This window comes from Suncus etruscus, chromosome 2, assembly GCF_024139225.1.
Source record: "Suncus etruscus isolate mSunEtr1 chromosome 2, mSunEtr1.pri.cur, whole genome shotgun sequence".
Classification (NCBI taxonomy): domain Eukaryota; kingdom Metazoa; phylum Chordata; class Mammalia; order Eulipotyphla; family Soricidae; genus Suncus; species Suncus etruscus.
Genome location: NC_064849.1, coordinates 130,409,713 through 130,435,755, shown reverse-complemented (window position 1 = coordinate 130,435,755; position 26,043 = coordinate 130,409,713). Strand labels below are relative to the sequence as shown.

The 26,043-nt window shown below is 36.0% G+C and overlaps 1 protein-coding gene across 1 annotated transcript in view; it reads right to left on the bottom strand.

Annotated features, from left to right (window-relative positions):
• ARHGEF28 (Rho guanine nucleotide exchange factor 28) overlaps window positions 1-26,043 on the bottom strand; it is a 291,674-nt gene that overhangs the window by 101,693 nt on the left and 163,938 nt on the right. Inside the window, exons 9-12 of the mRNA XM_049768833.1 lie at window positions 14,981-15,102; window positions 10,171-10,451; window positions 4,313-4,520; window positions 1,146-1,257 (exon numbers count right to left, since the gene is read on the bottom strand). Of these exons, the coding sequence (XP_049624790.1) occupies window positions 1,146-1,257; window positions 4,313-4,520; window positions 10,171-10,451; window positions 14,981-15,102 (723 nt within the window). The remainder of the gene's footprint in view (window positions 1-1,145; window positions 1,258-4,312; window positions 4,521-10,170; window positions 10,452-14,980; window positions 15,103-26,043) is intronic.

Sequence of the window (26,043 nt, the reverse complement as noted above, 5' to 3'; positions counted from 1 at the left end):
TATTCTCATTCTTAATATTAAAACTGACAAGTATGATCAATCTTGCTTTCATTCACCACTGTTTATTGAAAATCTACACACAAGTCACTGTTTTACAATGGCAGTTCCAAGTTTTTGACATTGTTCCACTCAGCACACACACACATTCTCACACACACACACATACACACACACATTCATATGCATGAACAAAACAATAATATTAAAGATTAAGGAAAAAAGAAAATAGAAAAACAAAAAATAAATCCCACATTAAATGATGTAAACTGATAAACGGAAACTACTTAAGTACTTATCTTGACTTATAAATCTTTTAAAAATTCTTAAGGATAATAAACAAAAACATATCAGCTAACAACACATTGACAAAAATTTATCAGAATGCTATTAAATTACTATGATTCTTTTCAAATATATTTTCAATACAATTATTTTTACTTTTTCTTTCAATATAATTATTATATATTAAGTGCAGACTACATTAAATTATTTCATTTCAAAATAAAGTTGAAAATGGCAGCATTAGATAATAGAGCCTAATAAGATAATTTTGGTCATAGTTGTTTTATTAATTGATCTTAAATTTACTTTTAAAAATTCATCAAACTGTATACGTTTATTACTTATACTTCTGAATATGGGTATTACTGTATTTCAATTAAAATCTTGCCATATAAACTCATATTCTGATTCTATATCGTATCATAAAAATATGCAAATATGTGTACTATGTTTCAAACATTCTGCTATTCAATGCACTGAAGAGCATTATTAAAAGATAGGAAATCTATTTTTGCAACGCTTTGGTTTTGATGATAGAGTATGTCAGCAAGTTACATAAAGGGCAAAAGTAATTTTCAATTAAATAAATTCCACTAAGGTTCTCACATAATGAACCTAGAAAAAATTCTTACACTATCCTTGAGGATATTATTTAAATAATAAGGCAACTGTACATACTTACCATTTGATCAAAATCAAAGCTGTGCTGTGAATGATTCTAATAAAAAAGGATTTTGCTTAAGAAAATCACAAGTAAAAGTGAAATCTCTCCTACAGTTCTTACACATTTTATGGAGGTTTAGCCATGAAAATCTGGCCTAGAATAAAATTCTTTTAAGGTCAGATGATGAAGGCTTACTTACCTTCACTTGAGTTACACACTGTGAAATCACGCACCAACCGAGATTTGCCTTGAGAGATTTTAGGTGACGAACAGGAATAAGAACGTGAACGAATTCCAGAAAGCAATGATTCCTAAAAGACATCATAATAAAAGAAACAAGACTTGAAACTCACCGTTAATGACACTAAGTCAACTTCAGTGAAAAGATTTAAATCTGAACATTCCTGATAACAAATTTTTCTGTTTGCCTCTCACAAATGTTGGGGTTTTTCTATTCCTTTAGTAAACAAACTTTTTCAGAAGAGTTTCTACATACAATTTAGGAGGCAATTGACATCTTAATATTTACAACTGAAAATTAAAATCACACAGACATTTCCATTGACAATAAACAATAAATAAGAACTTTCTTAAAAATATGTAAGTTGTCATTTTCATTGATAAAGGAATTGGTAAAAATTTTGAATAAGGGGCTGGAGAGATAGCATGGAGGTAAGGTGTTTGCCTTGCATGCAGAAGGATGGTAGTTTGAATCCTGGCATCCCATATGGTCACCCGAGCCTGCCAGGAACAATTTCTGAGTATATAGCCAGGAGTAACCCCTGAGCACTGCCGGGTGTGACCCAAAAACCAAAAAAAAAAAAAAAAAAAATTCTGAATAAACAGAAATCTTATAAATGCAATGGTTATTCAATTGTATAGACATCCTCACTATTATAAATTACTTTACTTCTAAACAGCATTTAGGCATCTAGTATTAACTTCCACGGTGAGGAAAGAATGTTCCAGGAACAAATGTACATAAAATGTGCATGCATGAACCTACAAATGTATCAGGTCTAGAAGCTTTTAGTTCTGCGTTCATCTTTCAACAAACATGTAAAGAAGGTCCCAAACTAATCTGACCAAACACCCCTTTTCTTTTTTTTTTTCAAACACCCCTTTTCAGAAAGAAAGTCATTGTCTACCTTCTTTAAGTGAACAAATTGAAAGCAACCCCCAACTGTTCCTAAAGGTACTATTCCCTCTCCCCATCTGTTATTACTCACTTTGGAAAACACTGATTTAGAAATTCCTGGAATGATGTTTGAAATTACTTCAATTTTAATCCTTATAAATGGCCTGCTACTTCTACTACTGTTATTCCAATGACATATTATTTTTTTTTATCATATTGGCAACATATGTGCAAATGCAGGATAGTAAGGCCACTTTTTTTTACATATCTTAGAAAAATTAAATACTCAACAGAATGACATTAAAGTGTTTGATCCCACCTCCCATCCAAATAAGGACTGAATATTAATCCTGCCCACCCATTTTTAAAATATCATTTCCGATTAGGGCTAAACGAAAGAGCAAATCTCCCTTCCAACCTTCTCTAAAAGTAAAAAGCTCCTGTTTGTTTTGATTTGGTAGGGTGGAGGAAAGATCAATAATTTTCTGTTAAGAGAATGTCCAGAGTATGTAAAATAGAACTCATGAAATAGAACCAAATAAGAATTTTCTTCTTTGGAAGAGCAAAAGGAATCTGTAATGAAAAATGTGTTACTAACATTAATCCATCCTTCACAAGCACCATTCTCCTTTGTTCTCCCTAAGAGAAAACACATATTCCTGCTGAGTTTATAGATTTTGTTAAGGAGCTGTAAACAGAAGTCTGACTCTGCCTTAGAAACCATGACCCTGGGTACTTAAGTGCTTGCCCAGAGAAAGTACTCTGGGCTTTAGTCACAGAAGTTCAGCCTATGTGGTCCTGCATACCCTCTGACAAGTAGCTGGCCATGCAGCGCCCTCACAAAACCCCCTGCATTTTGCTCATGTACATAATCACTTTTTAACTAAAGGAGCCTTGGAAAATAGCCCAAGCCCTCTGGTAAAAATCTGCAGGGTGTAATTATAGATAAAACTAGGTATGTTTTATAGGGCAGATTCCTCTTAAAAGTTAACAAAATGGGAACTGTTTCACAAAGGTTGAATTATTTTTTTCTTCCAAAGCAACGATGCTTCTCATAATTTCATTCTAAATACAAAACTAATAAGCATCTACATTCATAACCACACCCGTGTCTTATTATCCAGAGGCATTTGACTCTTAGATTTAGAAGATTATGATAGCTCTAGCTGCCTCAGAGTTGAATGAAAAGAATTTGGAATTTGTAGTGAGAGTCCTGAATTTGAAAGTTCCGACTAGTTACTGGCATAGGAGACCTGGACAAGACATCTATTATCTCTAGCACCTTCTCTGCTCAAAAAACTTAAAGTTCTACTTATCTCCTAGGTAAGTTACAAACATATAGACATTTATACATAAAAAGAAAATATTTTCAAGCATACACAAAATATGAGGCATTATCATAATAACCATAAGTTCAGAGAGATATCTGGGTACAGGGCATAATGTTTTATAGTAGCAAACTTTAGAAAAGAAAACAAGTAGCTAATAACAGAAACCAAATATATAAAAAAAAATGAAAGGGTTTTCTTTGCACAGTTGGCAGACTTTATTATTTTAATTTTTTTTGGTTTTAGGGTCATATCCGGTGGCATTTAGGGGTTAATCCTGGCTCTGCACTCAGAAATCACTCCTGGCAGGCTCAGGGGACCATATGGGATGCTGGGAATCGAACCAGGGTCCATTCTGGGTTGGCTGCCTGTAAGCCAAATGGTCAGGTGTCTAGACTTTAGTTAGTGTTTTGTTTGTTTTTAAAGCAAAATAATATAAAAATGCCTGTAAGAGAAAAACTGTCTCCCATAGAAAAACTAACAAAGTTTAGAACAGTTCAGAGTAATTCATGTGGCCAGAAATGTTCCAGAAATGTTCCATGTGCCTTGGTAATATTATTTACCTCATCACTCAGGCCAGTGAAACTTGATGCGAACAAGTTTGATCATTCAAGTCCATGTAATGTAATAACCAGATTTTTCCCCTTGGCTTAAGATCTGATGGCAGAAATTAGTGTTGGAAATGGAAAGCTCTTCCAAGTATAAAGAAGATTCTATGTAGTAGTGGTTGAAAAATGAAAGCATAAACATTAATTAAACAGATTCATTCAGAAAGCTAGGGAGCCTAAAGAAACAGCTTATATTTGTAACTAAATATAAACTATTTTTCAAATTGAGATAGATGGAGGTAGACAACTGTTTCCACACTTACAATAAGCCTAATTAATATCAGAAGAATACCTTGGACTGGAGGGTGCTTGACAAAGACAGTGATTCAGTCCTGGAGATACTAAAATCGGATTCAGGGGTGGTCTCAAAAGAGTCCAATTCATCCCCACTAGGAATTCCCATTCTGGATGAGCTCTGGGACATAGGAGTGTAGCAAGTGTGTGTCAGTTCTGAGTGTCCTTCTCCTTCACTGTCGGCATCCAGGGCATCTAGGCTAGAACTGAAAGACAAAGTTAGTGATCACAAAAAGAATCAAGTGTGTCCATGGACAGCAAGTACTCTAGGGTCTGGTTCTCTGGACTCAAATTCTCTCAAGGGTGTCAGGCACACTGGGCCATCATTTAATTTCTAGTGGCATTTATACTCAAATCAAATCATTTTTGACCTCTCCTTCTCTCTCTCTCTCCTTCTCTCTCTCTCTCTCTCTCTTAATTTCTAATGGCATTTATACTCAAATCAAATAATTTTTTATCTCTCTCTCTCTCTCTCTCTCTCTCTCTCTCTCTCACCCCACCCTGAAGGGCCCACAGTCGGTGATGCTCAGGGGTTACTCCTGAGTCTGAAATGCCAGGAATCATTCCTGGCAAGCTCAAGGGACCATATGGGAAACAGGGGATCAAACTGGGGTGGCTGCATGCAAGGCAGACAAACACCCCCACTCTCCTTTTAAAACACAACTTTATTCAGGTAATCGTTTCTACTAAAACCTCTTCAGACACCAGTAGAAAGGAAAGCTGGTTTGGGTTATTACTAGCCTCAACTATTTCTATTTTGTCATTGAATTATTACCCAAATGATTACCATTCAAATAGAGATGCAGACAAAGCCCAGCAGTTGGGCTGTAAGGGGAGGGAAAGAGATTTGCATGTCAAAACAGGCACAAGCTCCTTTCTGAAAAGTTCTGGCTGGAAAATTGAGAATGCAGAAATGCAGATCTCACTCACTTCTTCCCACTAATAAGGCTGGTATCAAGACATGAGTCAGGCATGAGTCAAGGAAGGACTCGAATACATTAAGTTGTCTTTTTTTTTTTCAGAGATATTAAAAGAATGATTCCCATGAAAAATTCACCACAGAAACAAAGAACAATTCTGCTCCACTACTGTTTTCTTTCCTCTTCTAACTTTGATAACCATAAAATTAAAAGGAAAGAATTTGACCTACCACATTCCTGGCCCATTCCTTAACATTTACATTTTAAACTACTCACACATGAAGGTCAATAGCTTTCACACCCAGGTCAACTCCAGTGCACTTATAAATAGATTTTTGATTTGGTTGCAACAGACTTAGAATTTTAGCAAGAATGCAGTGAAACCATATTGATCTTGAAATATAAAGAACTGGAAAGTAAAAGTTTGAATTCAGTCAATTTGGTTTGCTGTTTGTTTTAATGGGCTATGTAATGACCACTAAAGATATACTTAATACATTACTGACTCTTGAAACCAAGGACATACTCTCTGTATGAATTTGAAAGCTTAGTCTTTAGTCCTTGAGCTGTTTCTCACTCAACCACTGGCAGTGAGCAAAAATGGAGCTCAGGTTTTCTAATATGGTGCTTCCTTTCCAGGGCCCCGAAAACTGATGACTATCTTCAGGTTGGCTTTGGGAAGGGAGGACAATCTGGAGGTGGGTCATAAACTTTAATGCATCCCTCAAAAATATTTAGAGTCCATAAAATTATTTTGCGAAAAGTAAGAAAGGTATTATGAAGAAAGCCTAATTGGAGGTTAGGAATGTGACTCAGTAGTAGAGCTTTTGTTTCTCATGTGTGAGCACTGAGGCATAGTCTTTAAGACTACCTCTTTTCCAAATAAAAGAATGTTCCTGGTAAATGTTGGTGCTTTAAACATTATAGTAATGTAATTGCACATATTTTACAGTGTTATTTAATTTTCTTTATTGATAATTCAGGTTAATGATTGCAGTGGGAAAGGTATCAAAGCTTTAATGTGTTCTCTGTACTAAATAAATTAGTTGAAATGGTTGTCTGCTTGCAGTAATATTCTATTTTAATTTATGCCTATCCAGTTATATACAACATTTTTCTATCACTGACTCCACCCTACAAGTATCAGTCAGCATTATTTTATTTCCATACTATACTTAAAGACACATCTTTTCTTCTGTCAATTCAAATTATTTCAATTGAATGTCAGTTCAAATCTTTCTTTGTTAAGTTATTAACCTAAGATATTCAGTACAAAGACAATATTCAACAACATCAATATGATTATACTTCTTCCTTTATTTTTCCAAAGCATTTTTTAAAATCCCATATGTGGAATATGAAATGGATTCATTAAGTTAGAATCAGAATTTGCTTTTAAAATAGTCTAGGGGCTGGAGCTATAGCATAGTGGGTAGGGCGTTTGCCTTGCATGCTGACAACCTGGGTTCAGTCCCCCAAGCCTGCCAGGAGTGATTTTTGAGTTTAGAGCCAGAAGTAAACCCCTGAGCACCACTGATGTGGCCCAAAATAAATAAATAAATAAATAAATAAATAAATAAATAAATAAATATATCAAATAGTCTGTAAGGGGAGGGCAGATAGTATATATCTGATATATATCCAACCCAAGATCAATATCTGGAACCATATGGTCTTACTTGCATTGCGGGTTCAGACTAAATATCGTACATCCTTGGGCTTTTGTGCTAAACCTATGGACCACTTGGTCAAGAACCACTGGTAGGACCTCAACCTTCTGAGCACCACTTGGGAAGCCCCCCAAATGTGAAATATATATATATAAGGAAATATTAGGATATATTCCATGCTACTTATAAAACTTTTACTTAAATTTTCTGTGTGTGGGGTGGTATCATAATATAATATACATTTTTACTATAGATATTGGCAAAAATCAAATATTTAAAGCACTTAAGTTTTAGCATGAAATATTCATTATCTTTTATAACTGATATTTTGTTCTAGTTTTCTTTTCTATTCTTATTTTTTTTGTTTTGTTTTGTTTTTATTATGTTTGTTTGTTCTGGGGCCACAGGGTTTACTCCTGGCTTTGCATTCAGAAGTTACTTCTGGCAGGCTCAGGGGATCATATGGAATGCTGGGAATCGAATCCAGGTCAGCAGTCAAATACCTAACCACTGTGCTATCACTCCAGCCCTTGTTCTAGTTTTCAATAAATGTTGCATAGTTTGTTTTCCCCTTGTAATTTTAAATAATTTAATACTTATCAATTGTGTGTCTATTTTTTATTTTCTTAAAGTATTCTTTTATAGCAATAGAATATTTAGATCCTAGTGGTTCTTAGCTCTGTTAGTCTTAATTTTATTGAGGATCTCAAAACTTCTTCCTCTCAATCTATATATTGCTTACAAATGGCTAAGGTATATTTCACTGTGAATTTATTACACATTCTCAGCATGATTCCCAGAGAATGGAGAAGATCTCAGCTACCATGAAGCCAAAATAGGATTCTCTGAAGAACACAGCTCCATTCCCCCCACGTTCCTATGTTTTTGAGAAAAGAAATCCACAGAAGATAAAGTCAGACTGGTGGCTCAATCCAAAAATTTTGTCTTGAACATCTTCGTTTTCTGTATCTCACCCTCCCCTCAATAACTCCTAGATCTGTGATATTTTACAAAAGCATCTAATTATCTTTGTTCAGATTAGAGAGCTTTCCTCATATTCCAAAGAGGCAAAATTGTCTCTGAAGCAGTAATATGATTAAAGATCTCAGGGAAAGACCATGAACAGAAAGTATAATTTAGATAGCCAGAGAATGTTGGTATAAACAGAACAGAGAAACCATTGTATCTTTTCTTCCAGTCTTTCTAGAAAGACTCATATAGAACAAATTCACCTCTTCTATCCAACAAAGTCAGCACATCTTAAGAATCCTACCAGAATATTCTAATAATATGGGTTGAACTGTATAAAATCTTGCCTTAACTGGTGGACTCTGGTTCCAAGAAGAAATGTGAAGAGCCTAAATATTCTGTCATTCAAATTACAGAAATAACCACCCAACATAAAACCATAATTTAGAAAATACAAATATAAAACAAAGTGTCTTACTTTAATATCTGTATTATATGTTCATTGTTCGCTCATTTAAACACAAATTTATATATGCATGTGAAGGTAAACATATAATCAGAGTTTTAAAAAATAGCGAAAATTATTTATTTATTTTTTTGGTTTTGGGGTCACACCCGGCAGTGCTAAGGGGTTACTACTGGCTATACTCTCAGAAATTACTCCTGGCAGGCTCGGGGGACCATATGGGATGCCGGGATTTGAACCGCTGTCCTTCTGCAAGAAAGGCAAATGCCTTACCTCCATGCTATCTCTTCAGCCCCAGAATAGAGAAAATTAAACGTCACTAAGAAAATCAGAAAATAGGATAAATAAATTTAATAAAAACTAGACCAGGGGCTGGAGAGAGAGCATGGAGATAAGGCGTTTGCCTTTCATGCAGAAGGTTGGTGGTTCAAATCCAGGCATCTCATATGGTCCCCGAGCCTGCCAGGAGCGATTTCCGCGCATAGAGCCAAGACTAACTCCTGAGCGCTGCTGGGTGTAACCCAAAAACCGAAAGAAAAAAAAAAAAAAAAGGTTAAAAACTAGACCAGTGGGTTGGTGTAGTAGTACAGTATAATAGGGCATTTGCCTTGCATGTGGCTGACTCTGGTTCTACCACCAAAATCCTATATGATTCTCAGATCCCCAGGACTAATTCCTTGTTCCAGAACCAGGAGTTACCCTGAAGCACCACTGGTTGTGACCCAAAAGCAAAAATAAAACAAAACACCATAGAATATAAAGAAATAGACATATATACATGTGACTCACCAATCAGATATGCAATCTACAATTACTTAAATAATATTTTGCATATAAAAGAATAAATATATGGTTGCTAAATTAGTGCAGAGAAATAAAATTAATAGTCATGAGTCCATTCAACTTGAAACTTAAACACTGGTAAGACTTCCTTTCTAAATGCAACAACTCTTTTTTTTTTATTGGTTTTTGGGCACACCCAAATATGTTCAGGGGTTACTCCTGGCTATGTGCTCAGAAATCGCTCCTGGCTTGAGGGACCATATGGGATGCCGGGGGATGGAACCGTGGTCCGTCCTAGGCTAGCACCGGCAAGGTAGACACCTTACCGCTTGCAACAACTCTTGAATTTGGAGATCTATTTCCTCTTCATTCTCTTGCTTTTCTTTATAAGCACATATATATGTGAACTATAAGTTTTTATTTTGATTACAGTTTTTCATTTTATAAAATTAAAGTTTTAATGGACTAAGATAAATAAATTTCACAAGCATTTCTGGCTTTTGATTTAACTTTATATTTCTAAGATGCATGTTAAAAATAGTATAGTCACAGCTCACTCATTTTCACTACAGAATAGTATTACATTATGTAACTACACTGTCATTTGTTTATTCCTCACTTGGGTTATTTCCTAAGCTACAAATACTCATGTATATATGTCTCTTAGGACACAGAAGTATTGCTGGGTCATAGAAAGATGCATATCTAATGTCATAAAATCTTGCCAAATTTCCCCATTATTACATAACTTCACTCCTAATCAACTGAAAGAAGAGTTTCCATTGTATATCTTTTTACAAAGCACATGAAATTATTCAACACTTTAATTTTTGCTTATCTTGTAGTGTAAAGTAGCATTTTGCTATGGTTTTTCCCTAGTACATTTTTGACAGTTTTCTTAAATGCCTTATTTTCAAATCAAGAAATATAGGAACCTAAAAGGGGTAATATTCTGATACTGTTGGGAACAATAAAATATAAGACACTGAGATTTTCTAAGTCTAATCACAGGTCCTTCACATTTTACCTCTAAAATACAGTAACTTACCTTCTTTGCTTAAGCTGACTTTGTTCTTTCTCAAACCCACGAAGACCAAAAGAAAGATTCGAGTTGGAGGCACATGAGCTGGATGACGAGGGGAAGGATGGCTGGGTTCCAGTATTAGAAGTCACATCAGGGTCCCCAAGGATGGAGTGTATGCCAGTGCCGCTCTCAGCAGGCAGGATGTGCTTGTAGCTCTGAGGCCCCAGAGTAGAGCCCATGGATTCAGGGCAGGGGCTGCTAGTGAGTCCCTCTAAATTAATATAATTAATATCCAAATCACCAACCTGGTGGTTGAAAGAAGAATATTTGCTGAGCAACAGCAGGAAAAATTAGCTTAGTAAAAAATAAAGTCTTCCCCAACTTAAAAACTGTCCATCTTATATATCTCTTTTGTTTTGTTTGTCCTTGTTTTGCTTTGTTTTGTTTTCAGTAAACCGAGTTCTTTCATTTGTTCATTTGGCATCTACTCCACGAAAGGGAAAGCATCCATTCTGATTTTTATAAAGTAGTTCTTTATCACAAAAACAGAGGCTAATTATGCCTTTAACATTTTGTAAATCACTAGCTAGACATGAAGAGGGGTATCTTTAGAACTTAAGCAGTAAAACTAAATAGTAAGTACTTTTACTAAAGAGTAGTTTACAAAAATCTGGATAAGTGAATCTTAGACAATTCAGTGGTTGAGAACATGTCCTAAATGTGTGAGGTCCTAAGTTAGAATCCAACACTGGAGTGAAAAAATAATTCTCCTAAAAAGCAATACCAGACAAAAATGGGGGAAGAAACAAAACAACATAAAATGACCCAGCATTCCAGTTATCCATAAATAGTACAATTAACCTCAAACCTATGAACTTCTGCAACATATTATGCAGACTAAAAACTATCTGGGGTAGAGGGAGATATGCATAGCAGAGAGAAGAAGGATAGTATAGTGAGTAGGTTGCTTGCCTTCCACATAGCCAACCCAGATTTGATCCCCAGTATCCCATATGGTCCTCCAAGTCCAGCAGATATATTCCTGAGTACAGAGCTAGGATTAACTCCTAAGCACCACTGGGTATGGAAAATAAATGAAAATGGATCCAAAGATCATCTCTCAATAGACAAAGTCCAGCCTACACATGTGAGAAGGAGAGCAATTGATCAAAGTGTTTGTCATGAAGAAACAGTTAATTGTTGGTGATGTGAGGGGCAGTCATTTTAAAACAAAACAGAGCAGAACTGTTGGAGGATAAGATTAAGAAGAGTCACACCATTTAGACATCGGTGGGTTGGGCAGAGAGAGATTATAGATACTAGGCCACTTGCCTTGCAAGAAGCTAACCCAAGTTCAATCTCCAGAAATACTGATAGTCTCTTGAGCAATTCAGAAGTGACTTCCGAGGACAGAACTCAAAAGAACACGGCCAAGAATGACCCAAAACAAAAACAAATCTGGGGCTGGAGTTATAGTACAATGGGTAGGGTGCTTGTCTTTTATGTAGGCAGCAACCTTAATTTGATCCTCAGTATCCCATATAGTTCCTTAGGCTTGCCAGGAGTAAACCTGAGCACTGATGGGCATGGCCCCAAACCAAAACCATACAAAATAAAAAAAAAAAAATAGACATTAGAAGGTAAAGGGGAAAGGAAAGAGGAAGGAGAAATTTTAGAGTCTTACCCCAATTATTGTCATAATTTACAAATCCAAAAATAGTCAATGAATACTAAAGTTAGTAGATAAAGATAGTTGAGATATAGGACATTTACAGAGACTGAAATTACCTCTTCTAGAGACACTTAATTTAAAAATGAAAAATAATGATCTTTGAGGCCACAGTTAAGGTACAATGAGTAGGGTACTTGCATGCAGGAAGTATCCTATATACTGTACTATAGTAGATTGCCTTGCATGAGCCAAGCTGGATATATTGCCTGGCATCTCATATGTTCCCCCAGGCTTGTCAGGAGTAATCCCTGAGTACAGAGCCAGGAGTAAGCCCTGAGCATTACTGGGTTAACCACCACCACCCCTCCCCCCCCCAAAAAAAAAAGAAAAACAAACAGTATCTTTCTGAGAAGAAACCTGTTAGATGAAAGATAATATCAACAATAAGGAGACAAGTTCATGCCAAGAGCCTCCTGAACCACATATAACTTGAATCTAATCATGAAGAAATAGACCAACTTAAATGAAAAGGACAATCGCACAAAAGCCACAAAAAAAAATAAAATAAAATAAAACTAAATTCTACTCAACATTTTCCAAAATGATCAATGCCCCTAAAATAAGAACAAAGCCTTAACTGCCTACCTTCCCAGATCAATGGATAATAAAGATATGATAACTAAACAGCAATACTCATCACTGACTTTTCTTTTGTGACAAATAATATAACTGGGACAATTAGTTAAAGCTGAGTAAAACCTATATATGGTTAGCAATACTATGTCATAGAAGACGTCCTGATTTAGTAATCATGTGTCCATATTTTTAGAAGAATAAACTATGAAAGACTGAACAGGAAAGGAAACTATTTTCCAACTTCTTTTAAAACTGTTAAGAATATTCATACACTAATTTAAACATTGTCAAGCACACACAAACATGATAATAAAGGATGGTAAAATATGAACATTCGTATTATGATACAATTTATATGTATAGTTTGTATATAAATTCTGTATAATTTGTGCTTAAAATTCATATCCAAATAAACTGCTTTTTCAGTGTTTTATAGGATAGTAATTATCATGTCTATTTCCCCATCACTGATAACATTAAAAAGGCAATCTTTTTAGGTTTCTTTGCCAGATTCTTACAACTCAAAGGTAATCAGAAAAGAATTTTTTTTTAATTCTAAGCATGTAGAATTTGAACACACATTTGCTTCTATTGATCAAATGGACCAAGGCACAATGAAGATACTTTAAACTTTAACAATATAATAAATCTATTGATACAAATGTTGTTATGTGCTTCCAATTTTTTACTTTATTTCTGTTTTTGTTACACAAATTTAAAAGTCCTCTTTTGTATTACAGTTATTCAATTAGGTTGCTTATCATTATTCTCTAGATTCATGCTTCATAATTTTAGAGCAAATTTTCTTTAATCTAAATACTTCCCAACAGAATTATATCCTAACCACATCTATGATTTTAAAACATATAAAGATACAGCTGTTCCCCACAAAATACTGAGTCATGTATAAGAAAATGTTGAGGTCCAGAACAAAGGGAAATAAGAGTTTATAAAAAAAATTTCAAGTATGGAGAAAATATGGCAACAGAATAAAATCATTAAAATCAGAATGTCGCCAGAGCACATCAAGTCCAATTATCCTTTTATCTTCAAAGAATGTCCCAGAATCCCACTTTGTACAAAACTGTTTGCCTTATTCTAAATTTCTGTAATAAGACCTGACATTCATCTGCTGTGTATCCTAAATATTGATACCAGTTGGTATTTATTCCGATTTATGGTTTCTCTGTCATTCTGAACTCATCACAAGCTATTACACTTATACTGTGCAATTTCTGTATTGCATTTTGTAATAGAAAATAAAGGAAAAAAGCAATAAGATTGCTAAATTGTCAAAATTGAGTTTGACCTGAGGGAAATGTAAGTTTATGTTTCAGAAGATATCAAAAATCCTGTAAGAAAGACAGTACAGTAGCTATATATCAATGATAATGAGTAAAATATCTTATTGCTCAATAAAAGAATACATGATGTGTCATATATTTTATTTGACAGTCAGCAGATAAGGCTGGAACTATGTGTTGCTGAAAATTACTTTTAAATCTTCCCTAAGTTAATATCTGCAAATGTATTAGATATGAAAACATATTTCACTTTTAATAGTTAAAATATTAAAATTTGGCAGGGCCAGAGTAATAGAATAGTGAGCAGGGCACTTGCCTTGCATACTATAGACCCAGGTTTGATCCTAGACACCTAATATAGTCCCCATAGTGTATCAGGAATGATCCATGAGTGCAGAGTCAGGAATGAGTCCTGAGAACGACCAGGTGTGGCTCAAAAGTAAAATAAAATAAAATTCAAAAATTACTGAGCTAGAGTATAAACAGAATAAATCCATCCATATACATTCAAACCATCTGCCTTTATGAAATATAAGTGATAAATATCTGAAAATGGGTGGGGATTTTAATAAGGCTCCAGCTTCCCTGTAACATGACACCATTTTGTTTTAGTATTTAAGTTCCATAACCTAAGTACATGTAATAGGTGTGTTGTAAGGATTAACAAGTAATTTATGTGACAGCAGCATTTGGGGCTGAATCCAAACTCTTGCATATAATCCTTAGCTGGTTTTGAATACAAACATTGCCTAATCTGATCTCACACGCATCTTTTTTTGAGAAGTTATAGCAAAGAAATGATTGTTTTTTATATATTGTTTTGGACTACACCCAAAACTTATCCTTGCTCTGCACTCAGGGATCATGCCAGGTGGGTAATGGTATGCCTGGGATCGAATCCAGTTTAGTCACATAAAAAGCAAGCATCTTCCCTGTTGTACTCTTAGTTCTCTCATTTCAAATATTGATCCCACTGAAAATGTCCTCATTTGGAAGTGGCTCAAAAACCTTCTTCCACTCTCTTCTTAGTAGAGAAGAGTGGGCTGGACATAAAACATAAGTCACTGATTGAAGGACTTCAGTAAAAATTTCTGATGATGAGGCTCCCCAATACCAGCCCCTGAGTAACTTGGGCTGAACATCAGAACATAGCATGGTTGAGTTTCTCACCTGCTCAAATTTTGGAAAGAGAGATTTCCCTTGCATGACAATCACACCTTACCTGATCTATAACCATACAGTTGGCATAGATTTCATCACCTCCGTTCAGCATGTCAGAAATCTGGTCGGAAGCATGAAATGATGGGGGGTGCTTGGATTTTTTGAAGACCTCAAAGGAACGATCTAGTGAGGGAAATAAAAGCAAAACAGAAAAACAATTTATTTTACAGTCAAATTTGATGGGGACAACACCTTGCAGTGCAGGGGCTTCTAGGGACACCTCCAACAAATCTTGGGTCTATACCTTGACAGCAGTGCTCAAGACTCTGAAGCCACATTTTGTAGTGCACACATGGGGAAGGGTAGAGCTATGACTATGCACTTATGAGGATCAAACTCAGGGTCTTGCCTATAATATGCATTGCTCAAGTACTTGAGCTATCCCTGGTCTAAGGTCTACCTTCTTTGTTGTTGTTGTTTTCTTGGGGGGGCTACACCTGGTGATGCTCAAGGGTTACTCTTGGCTCTGTACTCAGAAATCGCTCCTGGCAGGCTCAGTGGACCATATGGAATGCAGGGAATCAAGTCCAAGTCTAACCCAGGCTGGCTGCCTACAAGGCAAATGCCCTACTGCTGTGCTATTGCTCTGGCCCCAAGAACTACCTTCTTAACGTAACCATAAAAAAAAAAAGAGTCATGGGATTAAGAAGATAGTTCAAGGTTCAGGAGAGCATGGGTCAGGGTCAAGGATTCAATTTCAATCCCCAAGTTTATTATGAGCACTGCAGCTCTGTCAGGCTTTACCTATTGAAATTTGAGCCCTCCAGAGGGGCCTGCTGGCTACTGGTATCACTGGGCCCAACCAGTGCTTTATCACCTGACATAATCATCACCCAGAACAGCTCCTGGGACTCCTGAACACCCAAACACTGCTTGAGAGACACAAACAAAAAATAAAAAGCAAGATAGACCTTTCTTACTAAAAATAGCACTAGACTATTTTTATATATTAAGACCTACAAGTAAATATTTTCTACATCTGTTTATCTAAAAAGTTTTATAAATAATGACTAGTTCTACATAGGAGATATGTGCTCATATCAAACATTATTTTTCCAGCTGTGAGATATTTTTGTAAAACCAAAAGGTTTAGTTTTTGGATTTTTGGTTTGGGGTCACACCCTGTGGTGCTCTGCATTTAGGAATCACTACTGGCTTTGCTCAGAAAATCATGGGATGTCAGAGATCAAACTTGGGTCAGCTGCATGCAAGGTTGCACTATCACTCTAGCCCCCAGAACAAATAGGATTTTAAAAGTAAAAACAGGATTGGGGTAGGTGAGGAATACTGGAATAATAGTGGAGGAATGCAGATACATGGTGTAAGGTATGGTGCTTGAAATCTCATGTATGATACATGACTAATAATACTTTGTAACAAATAAATATATAAATATTTATTACTTTGTAATAAATAAATAAAATCACAGTGCCCAAAGTAAAAAAATAAACAATGGAATTCCATAAAATCCAAAAGCTTCTACACTGCAAGAGAAACTACCATTACAAAAAGATATCCTACTGAGTGGATGGGAGAAATTATTTACATGCCATATATATGACAATCTATTCAAGATACATAAAGTATTCTAAAATCTCAACAACAAAAGCCACACAATATTCAAAAAATTTGGAGTAGCTAAACATATATACTTCTCCCAGCAAGATATACACATAATCAATAAACACATTATAAAATTCTCAGCATCACTTATCAGAAAAATGCAAAGCAAAACAATAAAATATCATTCACATATGTAAGAAGAACTATATTTTAAAGACTAGAAATAGCAACATCAGCAGAGGCATAAAAATAAAGGAATGATTAATGCAAATGTAAAATGGGTCAGTCTTTATGGAAGGCATTATAGAAATTACTCAAGAAATCAAAAATAGAGCTCTGGTATGATCCTGCAACTTGACTCCTAGATAGCTATACAAAAAATATATAAACACTAATTTCAAAATATACATACATACCTATATTTACTGCGAATAAGATATGTAAATAACCCAAGTGCTCAATAACAGATGAACTGATAATAAAGACATAATCTAGAGATACATAGGCATATATAAGATTATAGAGAGATAAAAATACAATAAAATATATCACAGCATTAATATGAGGGATTCCTGCTAAGCAAAAGTCTAAAGGAGAAAGACATACTGGATGATCTCACTCATAGGTAGTATATTAAAAGACAAGACAAGAGAATGGAGAGTGTCCAGTGAATATAAAACCTTATATTCTGACCATGGAACTGAGGTTATGGGAAAAGGGCTTGGGGATGATGGCTGAAAGACTCCAATAGACAGACTATGGTGGAAGGATATGGCAATAGGCATAATATGGTAATGTGGTCCTCCTGAAGCATGGAAACTTTTACACCAGGTAAACTGATGTTATTACAAGACAATTTTTAAAATCAACTTCTTGAGTGTTGGGAGGGGGGTCTTTTTGATTTGGAGCTATTTTTTGGAAGGTGGGGAGGGACATGCCCGCAATGCTTAGTGTTTATTTCTGGTGGTGGTGCAGGGGGCAATATGGGCTGCCAAGGTTTGAACCAAGGTAAGGCAAGAGCCTTACCTGGTATACTATTTCACTGGCCTGCAAAAGCAGCTACTTTTTAATAAGTGCTGCAAGTAGGGAGCTAGAACTGCTCTCAATGCACACAGCTCAGAGGTGTATGACTGATTTCTTTCTGGGACTCAAGTCAGTCAGTATATGGGACCACCAGACCCACCCCAGCAGTGCTGAGGAGAATGCAGAGTTGGGGACTGAACTCAGGCCTTGAACATGCTAAGCACTTGCTTTACCAATTGAACCATATCCCCAGTTCTCACCTAACTTCTGATCTTCAATTTTTAACAACCTAATATTCACTTCATTTTTCTAAAGAACTTGGAAGCATCATTGGCCCTTTATTAAAGATCCAAAATAGTACAAGTCTACTGAATAGGTATTATCTCGTACAGAGAAAGTACTGTTCTATTTAAATTACAGAACTTTTTCTTTTGTTTGCATGCACATTTTCAGCTTTGTTCCAAATAGATGAGACTATTCAACAATTAATCCCTAAAACGTGAGATGTTACCATGTGGGTAGGGAATATAAATTGAAGGCTACAAAACACAGACTCAAGTCAGAATGCCTCATTTTTCTTGTGACTCTGGCTAAATTACTCACTCTTCATATGCCTTAACTGGTTCTTCATCTGTAAGGTAGATGATTATTATGCTTTCCTCATTGTGTGGTTGAGAAGTAAATTAATTCTGGCATGTAAAGGACTTACTTAACACATGCCTAGCACTCAATAAGTGTTCAATAAATATTAACTGTTGCTGGAATGACATTTTGTTATTATTATCAGATAGGATACTTTAACTGTCTTCATGATGAGGTATAAGGTAATGAATAATAATTACAATGTATTAAATTTAAAATAATCACTAGTTGGGGCCAGAGTAATAGCACAACAGAAAGGGTATTTGCCTAGCATTTGGCTGACCTGAGTTCAATCCCCAGCATCCCATATAGTTACCAAAGCCTGCTAGGAATAATTTGAACGTGGCCTAAAAACCAAAACCAAAAAAAAAATTATCACCATTTGTAAATGTCAACAAATGTTAATATTACTGACATTCAATCAAGGTCACATGAATGAGTACAAGAGGAACACTATTGTCTCTTTCCCATCAGAAATGGCCCATCCCATGCCTTATTACATCCTAGCACAAGATCCAGGTAAGCCCATTGGAGAGAATCAGAAAATGACAAAATATTATTGTTAGTTGTATGTATCAGGAATAAAAGAATTCTTTTTTTAGAAAATACTGTATAACATTATACAAGGTATAATGATATATGAATTGTAGGAACCATGTGGTCATATATCTTCAGATTCTGTATGTAAATCTTCCTCTTTCCAAATTGCAAAGTGATTTTTTTTACTTCTTAAGATAATATTTTAGGCCTAGAGAGATAGTACAGTAGTAAGGCATTTGCCTTGCACAAAGCCAGCTGGGTTAGATTCTGGCATCCCATATGATCCCCTGAGCACTGTCAGGTGTTACTCCTGAGTGCAGGGCTAGGAGTAAGCCCTGAGCATCACCAGGTGTTACCGTCCAAACAAACAAAAATATATATACTAACAATATAAGAGAGAAATGTTAGTCTTTTGTTTTTGTTTTGTTATTGTTCACAGCTTCTTTAATATTTAAATAGGAAACATACAAACCCCACAAACATGGTAAAAGCATAACTGATGATCAATTACTATATATTCTTATTCTGATTACATATAAGTAAAAGCCTGTTCCAAAAGTTATAAATCAATATTGTGACTAAACACTTTTAGTGTTTTCTGAAATAAGAACATATGCTCAGGTGTCATTTTACAGAATGTTTGGAAACAATCATAAATAATTCAACATGGCCCTCTCAAGAGTAATTAATCCAGCTTAACTGTTCTATAATGTCAGATCAACAGACTGTGAAACACTTTGCATTTCTGTTATTACACCTGGGAGGCTCTTCAACGTAACCACTTCCATCACTACTAAACTATGGCTTTCTCCATAACCAGACTAGAAACTAGCTATATACCTGAGAGGTCAATTGCAAATAAGTGATAGGTTTAATTTGTGAAATTATTTTGCAATGAACTCCCTTTGCCCCCACCCCACTATAAAAGAAGGCAAATATTCTGTCAAAAGCAGAAAGGAATTACACAAACTGAAAACAAAACAGCCAAACTATATTCTAACTCAATACAGCTGCTTAAAAGTTACAGTCTATATATATATAAGAAGGAAGGAAGGAAGGAAGGAAGGAAGGAAGGAAGGAAGGAAGGAAGGAAGGAAGGAAGGAAGGAAGGAAGGAAGGAAGGAAGGAAGGAAGGAAGGAAGGAAGGAAGGAGGGAGGGAGGGAGGGAGGGAGGGAGGGAGGGAGGGAGGGAGGGAGGGAGGGAGGGAGGGAGGGAGATGATTAGCCTACCCCAAAAAATGACGTTATACTTTGGAAAAGTATCATCCTCCAATCATGTAGGTAATGACATGGGAAGTTGCCTCCAAGGGGACACCATTTTACAGAAATACAATAAAGCAGCAAGAAGGAAAAGTTTTTCTTCTCTTACATCAGTCACCCATAACTTTTGTGTAGATTTGTTCAATCACTTACTGCTAATATTTATAAAATTGACTCTAGAACTCTTCTTTATGTAACCCCCTGAAGCACTCCTAGTCTTTCCTGACCAAAAACTAATAGAATCTAGGAATAAGGACATCCTGAGAAAATACAAGATGACATGAACTTATAAGACTATTACTTAATATCAACACGAATCATTTCAAGTAATGGGCTTCAAACAAGGCTATTTATTATTGTGCAAAAAGAAAATGTATTCAAAAGAACTTCCAAATAAACATCAACTTCATGTAAAAATGTTTAATCTGTGTTTCAACCCAAAGAAATAATGATTTCTATAACAATTTCTTTTGTAAAAAACTAATCTTTTCAAGATTTCCAACATATTCTATTACTTTCATATGTAACCACCTTACTAACAAATGAAGTGATAAATGATTGCCAAAAATTGTCTTTCAGATTCTTTTTCAGTGAACATATAGAAATAATTTGTGAAAGAATTAAAACTTTTTTCTCAAATTAATGCTGTTTAATAAGCATAACTGTTGGAAATGCCAAGCTTATAGTTCTGTTGATAGCATTTTTAATAATTGACATATTTCAGAGATAATATAAAAGTAACCAAAACTCAACTTCAAAATGGCTGCAATTTTTAAATCAGTGAACATCAATACTCTACAGAGTTAAAGCATGAAAATTAGGTTGTGTGGTTCAAGGCCTCACTGACTTGTACTGTCTATTAACTGTGTGTGACCTTGGACAAATTACTTCGCACTTTCAATTCCTGATTTGAAAAATAGGAACAATACTCTATCTTACAAATTTGTTGTATTAAGTGATTTAAAATTTTGCAAAATGACATTTAAATGTTGGGACTTATTTTAGACTTAGTTCAAAGTAAAAAAAAATGAAATATGAAAAATGCACATTATGAACATGGCAAGCAAAAACCGAAATCAAATTACCTGTAATATTTACCTCCATTATAGGACCAGAGTAATAGTACAGTGGGTAAGGTATTTGCCTTGCACAACAACAACCCAGCATCTTATAAGGTCCCTTAAGCACTACCAGGAATTATTCCTGAGTGTAGAGTCAGGAATAACCCCTGAGCACCTGGTGTGGCCCTAAAACAAGCGAACAAACAACAATAAAAACCCTCAGATTTACCTACAACAACTCAAGGATGAGATCTTGTAAAATGGGAGAGATTATAACTGAAAGGTGAACGAAGAATTAAATAACAACAACAGAGAGCATTTCTCATGAACAAAGGAGGGTTTCAGAAACTACAATGAAGTGGACTGGAGCCAGGTTCTCCCATGAAAGTGCCTAGAGGATAAACAGCAACACAGAGGGGATCCCCAGCTCTCTGCTTTGCCATTATTTTCATTGCTTTGTAATGTGATCTAAGGGCTCCGGAAGCAGAAATACTGCACTGCACTTCCTTGCTATACTAGATGTTCTAGTTTGCTGAACACAACAGAAAGTAAATTAAGTTCACCTCCAGAATGAAGAGGAATGGAGAGGAGAAGGGGGCAGAGGAAACTATAGATAACTCCCTAAATTTACAATAACCCTAAAGTTGACAGGAAATAGTTAACAGAACAGACCACCCTAAGGCTTCTGCAACCTGATTGTCAAGAAAAGCCAACTCTTCCTTCAAGAAAGGAACTAAGGGCTTTGAGTCTAAAGGAAAACGTGCCCTGCTTCACAGGTTATATAAGAGACCCACACCCAGTGGCACACAACCAGGCTAAGAGGCAACTTTCTGTAAAGTTGCTGCTCACCTGGTTTGGCCCATCCTGGATGCCAAAATCTCATCTGATCAAGTCAGGAGAGGTCTTCTCAGTCAAAGACTATTTGATTGAATGACTATTCAATCATTTAGTTTTCTCTTAAACCTACAACTTTAAGAACAAAATAGAGTATTCGTTAAGGGTTACTAACTGCAAAGTGAGGGAGACTTTTTAGTTCAGTTGAACACTTTGCTGACTCAGGGCCCAGCATAATCACACTTGATCTTCTGGTCACAGAAGTTAGAGGCCAGTTCTCATCTCATTATGGCCTAGAGCAGTATTGGATACATTTGAGGACTCTCTTTTGCAACTCTGCCTCCAGGCAGTACTCTCTCTTTCCAACTTTCCTTCACCTGCATCTTCTGGATTTTGCTAGGCTTTCCAGCTCCAGTCTCAAACTTAAAACTCTTTCACTCTATCTCTATCTCTCTATCACTGTCACTGTCTCTGTCTCTGTCTGTCTGTCTGTCTGTCTGTCTGTCTGTCTGTCTCTCTCTCTCTCTCTCTCTCTCTCTCTCTCTCCCTCAGTCTCATTGCCTGCATCATGCAACAATATGCCATCACATACTAGGATTTCCCAATTTGATTTTCATCTCACACTCTGATCATTTCCCCAAATCACTTTTTCCTTGCTATCTCCACTGAGTTGCCCAGCAGCCATATCAAGCTTGACATATACAAAGTGGAACACTTGATTTTCCTGCCTTTGGATCTGCCTTGACTATTTTCTTTCACAACCAAATTAATCCAACATTGGAACTTTTCCATCCATTTCACTTTCTGGACAGGGCCAGCCATCATCACTTCCTAATTAGTGGACTGCCCAATACTGTCTTTTTGTTTTTTTGTTTGTTTCTAGGGTCAGACCCTGCAGTGCTCGGGAGTTATTTCTGGCTTTGTGCTAAGATATCACTCCTGGCTCGGGGGACCATATGGGATGCTGGGGATCGAACCTGCATCCGTCCTGGGTCATCTGCAAGCAAGGCAAATGCCTTACCACTGTGCTACTACTCCAGACCCCAATACTATCTTCTTTTTTGCTGTTGTTGTTGTTATTTTTATTTATTTTTTTATTTTATAAAGACAAAATACTGTCTTCTAACTATTCTCCCTGCATCTATTCTTTTGCCTTCCAGAGTCTATTCTGCACAGTCAGACAACACAATCCTTCCACACTGGGTTTGATTAAATTATGAGTTTCTGCAATGCTCCTATAACTTCCCATCTTATTCTGCAAAAACACAGCTTTATCATATACCCTACACTGTTATAATAAAACAGTTCCAGTCACAATTGTATATATTCAAACAAAAAATTTTATTTGGCAGTTAGATGTCCTGCTATTCAACACAGTTATAAGCTATCTATATAGAGTTAGCACAAGACCCTACCAGTCAGAACTCAGTTCCATTAGAGTACTCTCCACTTAATTTTGTTATTTTTAGTCACTATGACATCATAAAGTTATTTATGATTGGGTTTCAGGCATGCAATGTCTCAAGACCAATCCCTTCACCAGAGTCTGCTTTCCTCAACTAATGCCCTCAACTCACATTTACCTATCAATTACCAGTCTGCTTTTATAGATAGCCACTTTAAAAAATATTTTATATATAGATGTATAAATTTTGTACAGTAATTTACAGTACTGTTGCTGGTAAGGAATCATACATAACTCTTTACCACCTCCCAGTAGCACCTTTTCCTCCTGGTTGAATACTTTTCTTTACCATAAATGTTCCCTCTATGTCCTATCTCCCAACTCCCCTCAAGTTGTTTGTTTCCTGTGGAGTATCAATTACCATGTTCTTTATTTCCATTGTTTTAGGGTATTTGTTATTATACTACTATGTTTCATTCTTTCCCACATATGAGTGATTCTTGATCTCTCTCCCTCTGACTAACTTTACTCAGCAAGATCTTCTCCAGGTCCTTCCATGTAGTAGCAAATTGCATAACTTTATAACCCACTAAAATTCCATTGTATATAGGTTTCATATCCAGTCATCTGTTCTTGGACACTTGGTCTACTTTTAGGTTTTGGCTATTGTGAATAGTGCTACAAGGGACAGAAAGGTATCCTCTACTTTAGGCACCAGTTGGAAGTCCAGGTTGTCTCCTTATACTTCTGATTGGTAACAGATTGCACATTTCTGGGTGTCCTCCTTGAGCTACAGACGGCAACTACAAGTCCAGGTTGTCATTTGCATTCAGAGCAATCGCCTGTAAATCTGAGGCCTCCACAGCCACTTCTTCCTATCCTTAAAGTCAATTTATTTGCAAGAGAAATTCCCTAGTTATTAAATCCCTAGTTTATTATAAAAGTATGTCACTCAGCAACAGTCCTGAAAAGAATCCATTGGAAGTCAGCCATAAAGCTCCCCTCCTCGTTTCAAGCGCTTCTCTCTTCCTGCCTGGAGATTTTTCCTGTATTAACCACAATCTAGTGATGACAGGTTTTTACTTTGTGCCTCTCTACAAGAAAACCAACTCTCTGGATGGGATTTGAGTATAGGAAAAGTGAATGGGTCTCCCCTACCCTCCCCAAATCACTTGAGCCCATCTACCAGTTCTCTGAATCTTCAACAGTTTTATTATATAGGCATGACAGATAAATCATCAGCTATTGGTGACAGAACTCACATCTCCCATTTGGAGGATAAGGGATGAGACTGAAAGCTGTAATCTGGAAATTGCAAGGTTGGTTCCCTGATAACCAATCACAATTCTTAAATTCAAGGGTCACTTTATAATTAAAAATATATTTATCAGGTCCAACATCCATTCTTGATCAAAAAAAAAAAAACTCTCAGCAAGATGGGAATGAAAAGAATCTTTTTCAATATAGTTAAGACCATCTACCATAAGCCAATGGCAAATATTATCCTCAATGGAGAAAAAATAAATGCCTTTCCTCTAAATTCTGGTACAAGACAGGCTGTCCTCTCTTACCACTCCTATTCAACATAGTACTGAAAGTACTTGCTATAATGATTAGGCAAGAAAAAGACATCAAGGGAATCCAGATAGGAAAGGAAGAAGTCAATCTCTCACTGTTTGCAGATGGCATGTTATTCTACTTAGAAAACCCTAAAGACTCTACCAAAAAGCTTCTAGAAACAATAGATTCATATAGCAATGAGGCAGTCTACAAAATTAACACACAAAAATCAATGCCATTTGATATACCAATAATGATTTGGAAGAAATGGACATTAAGAAAACAACCACATTCACATTAGTGCCACACAAACTCAAATATCTTGGAGTCAACTTGACTAAAGACGTGAAGGACCTATACAAAGAAAACTATAAAACCCTGCTCCAAGAAATAAGAGAGGACATGCAAAAATGAAAACACATACCCTATTCATGGACTGGCAGGGTTAACATCATTAAAATGGAAATACTCCCCAAAGCATTGTACAGATTTAATGAGATCCCTCTAAAGATACCCATGAAATTCTTCAAAGAAGTGGATCAAACAATTCTGAAATTCATTTGGAACAATAAACACCCTCGAATAGCTAAAGCAATCCTTGGGAAAAGGAATATGGGAGGCATTACTTTTCCCAATTTTAAACTGTAGTACAAAGCAATAGTTATCAGAAAAGCATGGTATTGGAATAAAGACAGACCCTCAGATCAGTGAGATAGGCTTGAGGACTCAGATAATGTTCCCCAGACATACAAGCACCTAATTTTCAAAAAAGGAGCAAGAAATCCTAAATGGAGCAAGGATTCTTCAACAAGTGGTGTTGGCACAACTGGTTGGCCACTTGCAAAAAAGCAAACTCAGATCCTCAGCTAACACCATGTACCAAGGTAAAATCCAAATGGATTAAAGACTTTGATGTCAGACCTGAAACCATAAGTTATATAGAACAACACATAGGTAAAACACTCCATAATATTGAGACTAACGGCATCTTTAAGGAGGAAACAGCACTATTCAAACAAGTGGAAGCAGAGATAAACAGGGACTATATGAAACTGAGAAGCTTCTGCATCTCAAAGGAAATAGCGCCCAGGATACAAGAGCCACCCATTGAGTGGGAAAAACTATTCACTCAATACCCATCAGATAAGGGGCTAATATCCAAAATATACAAGGCAC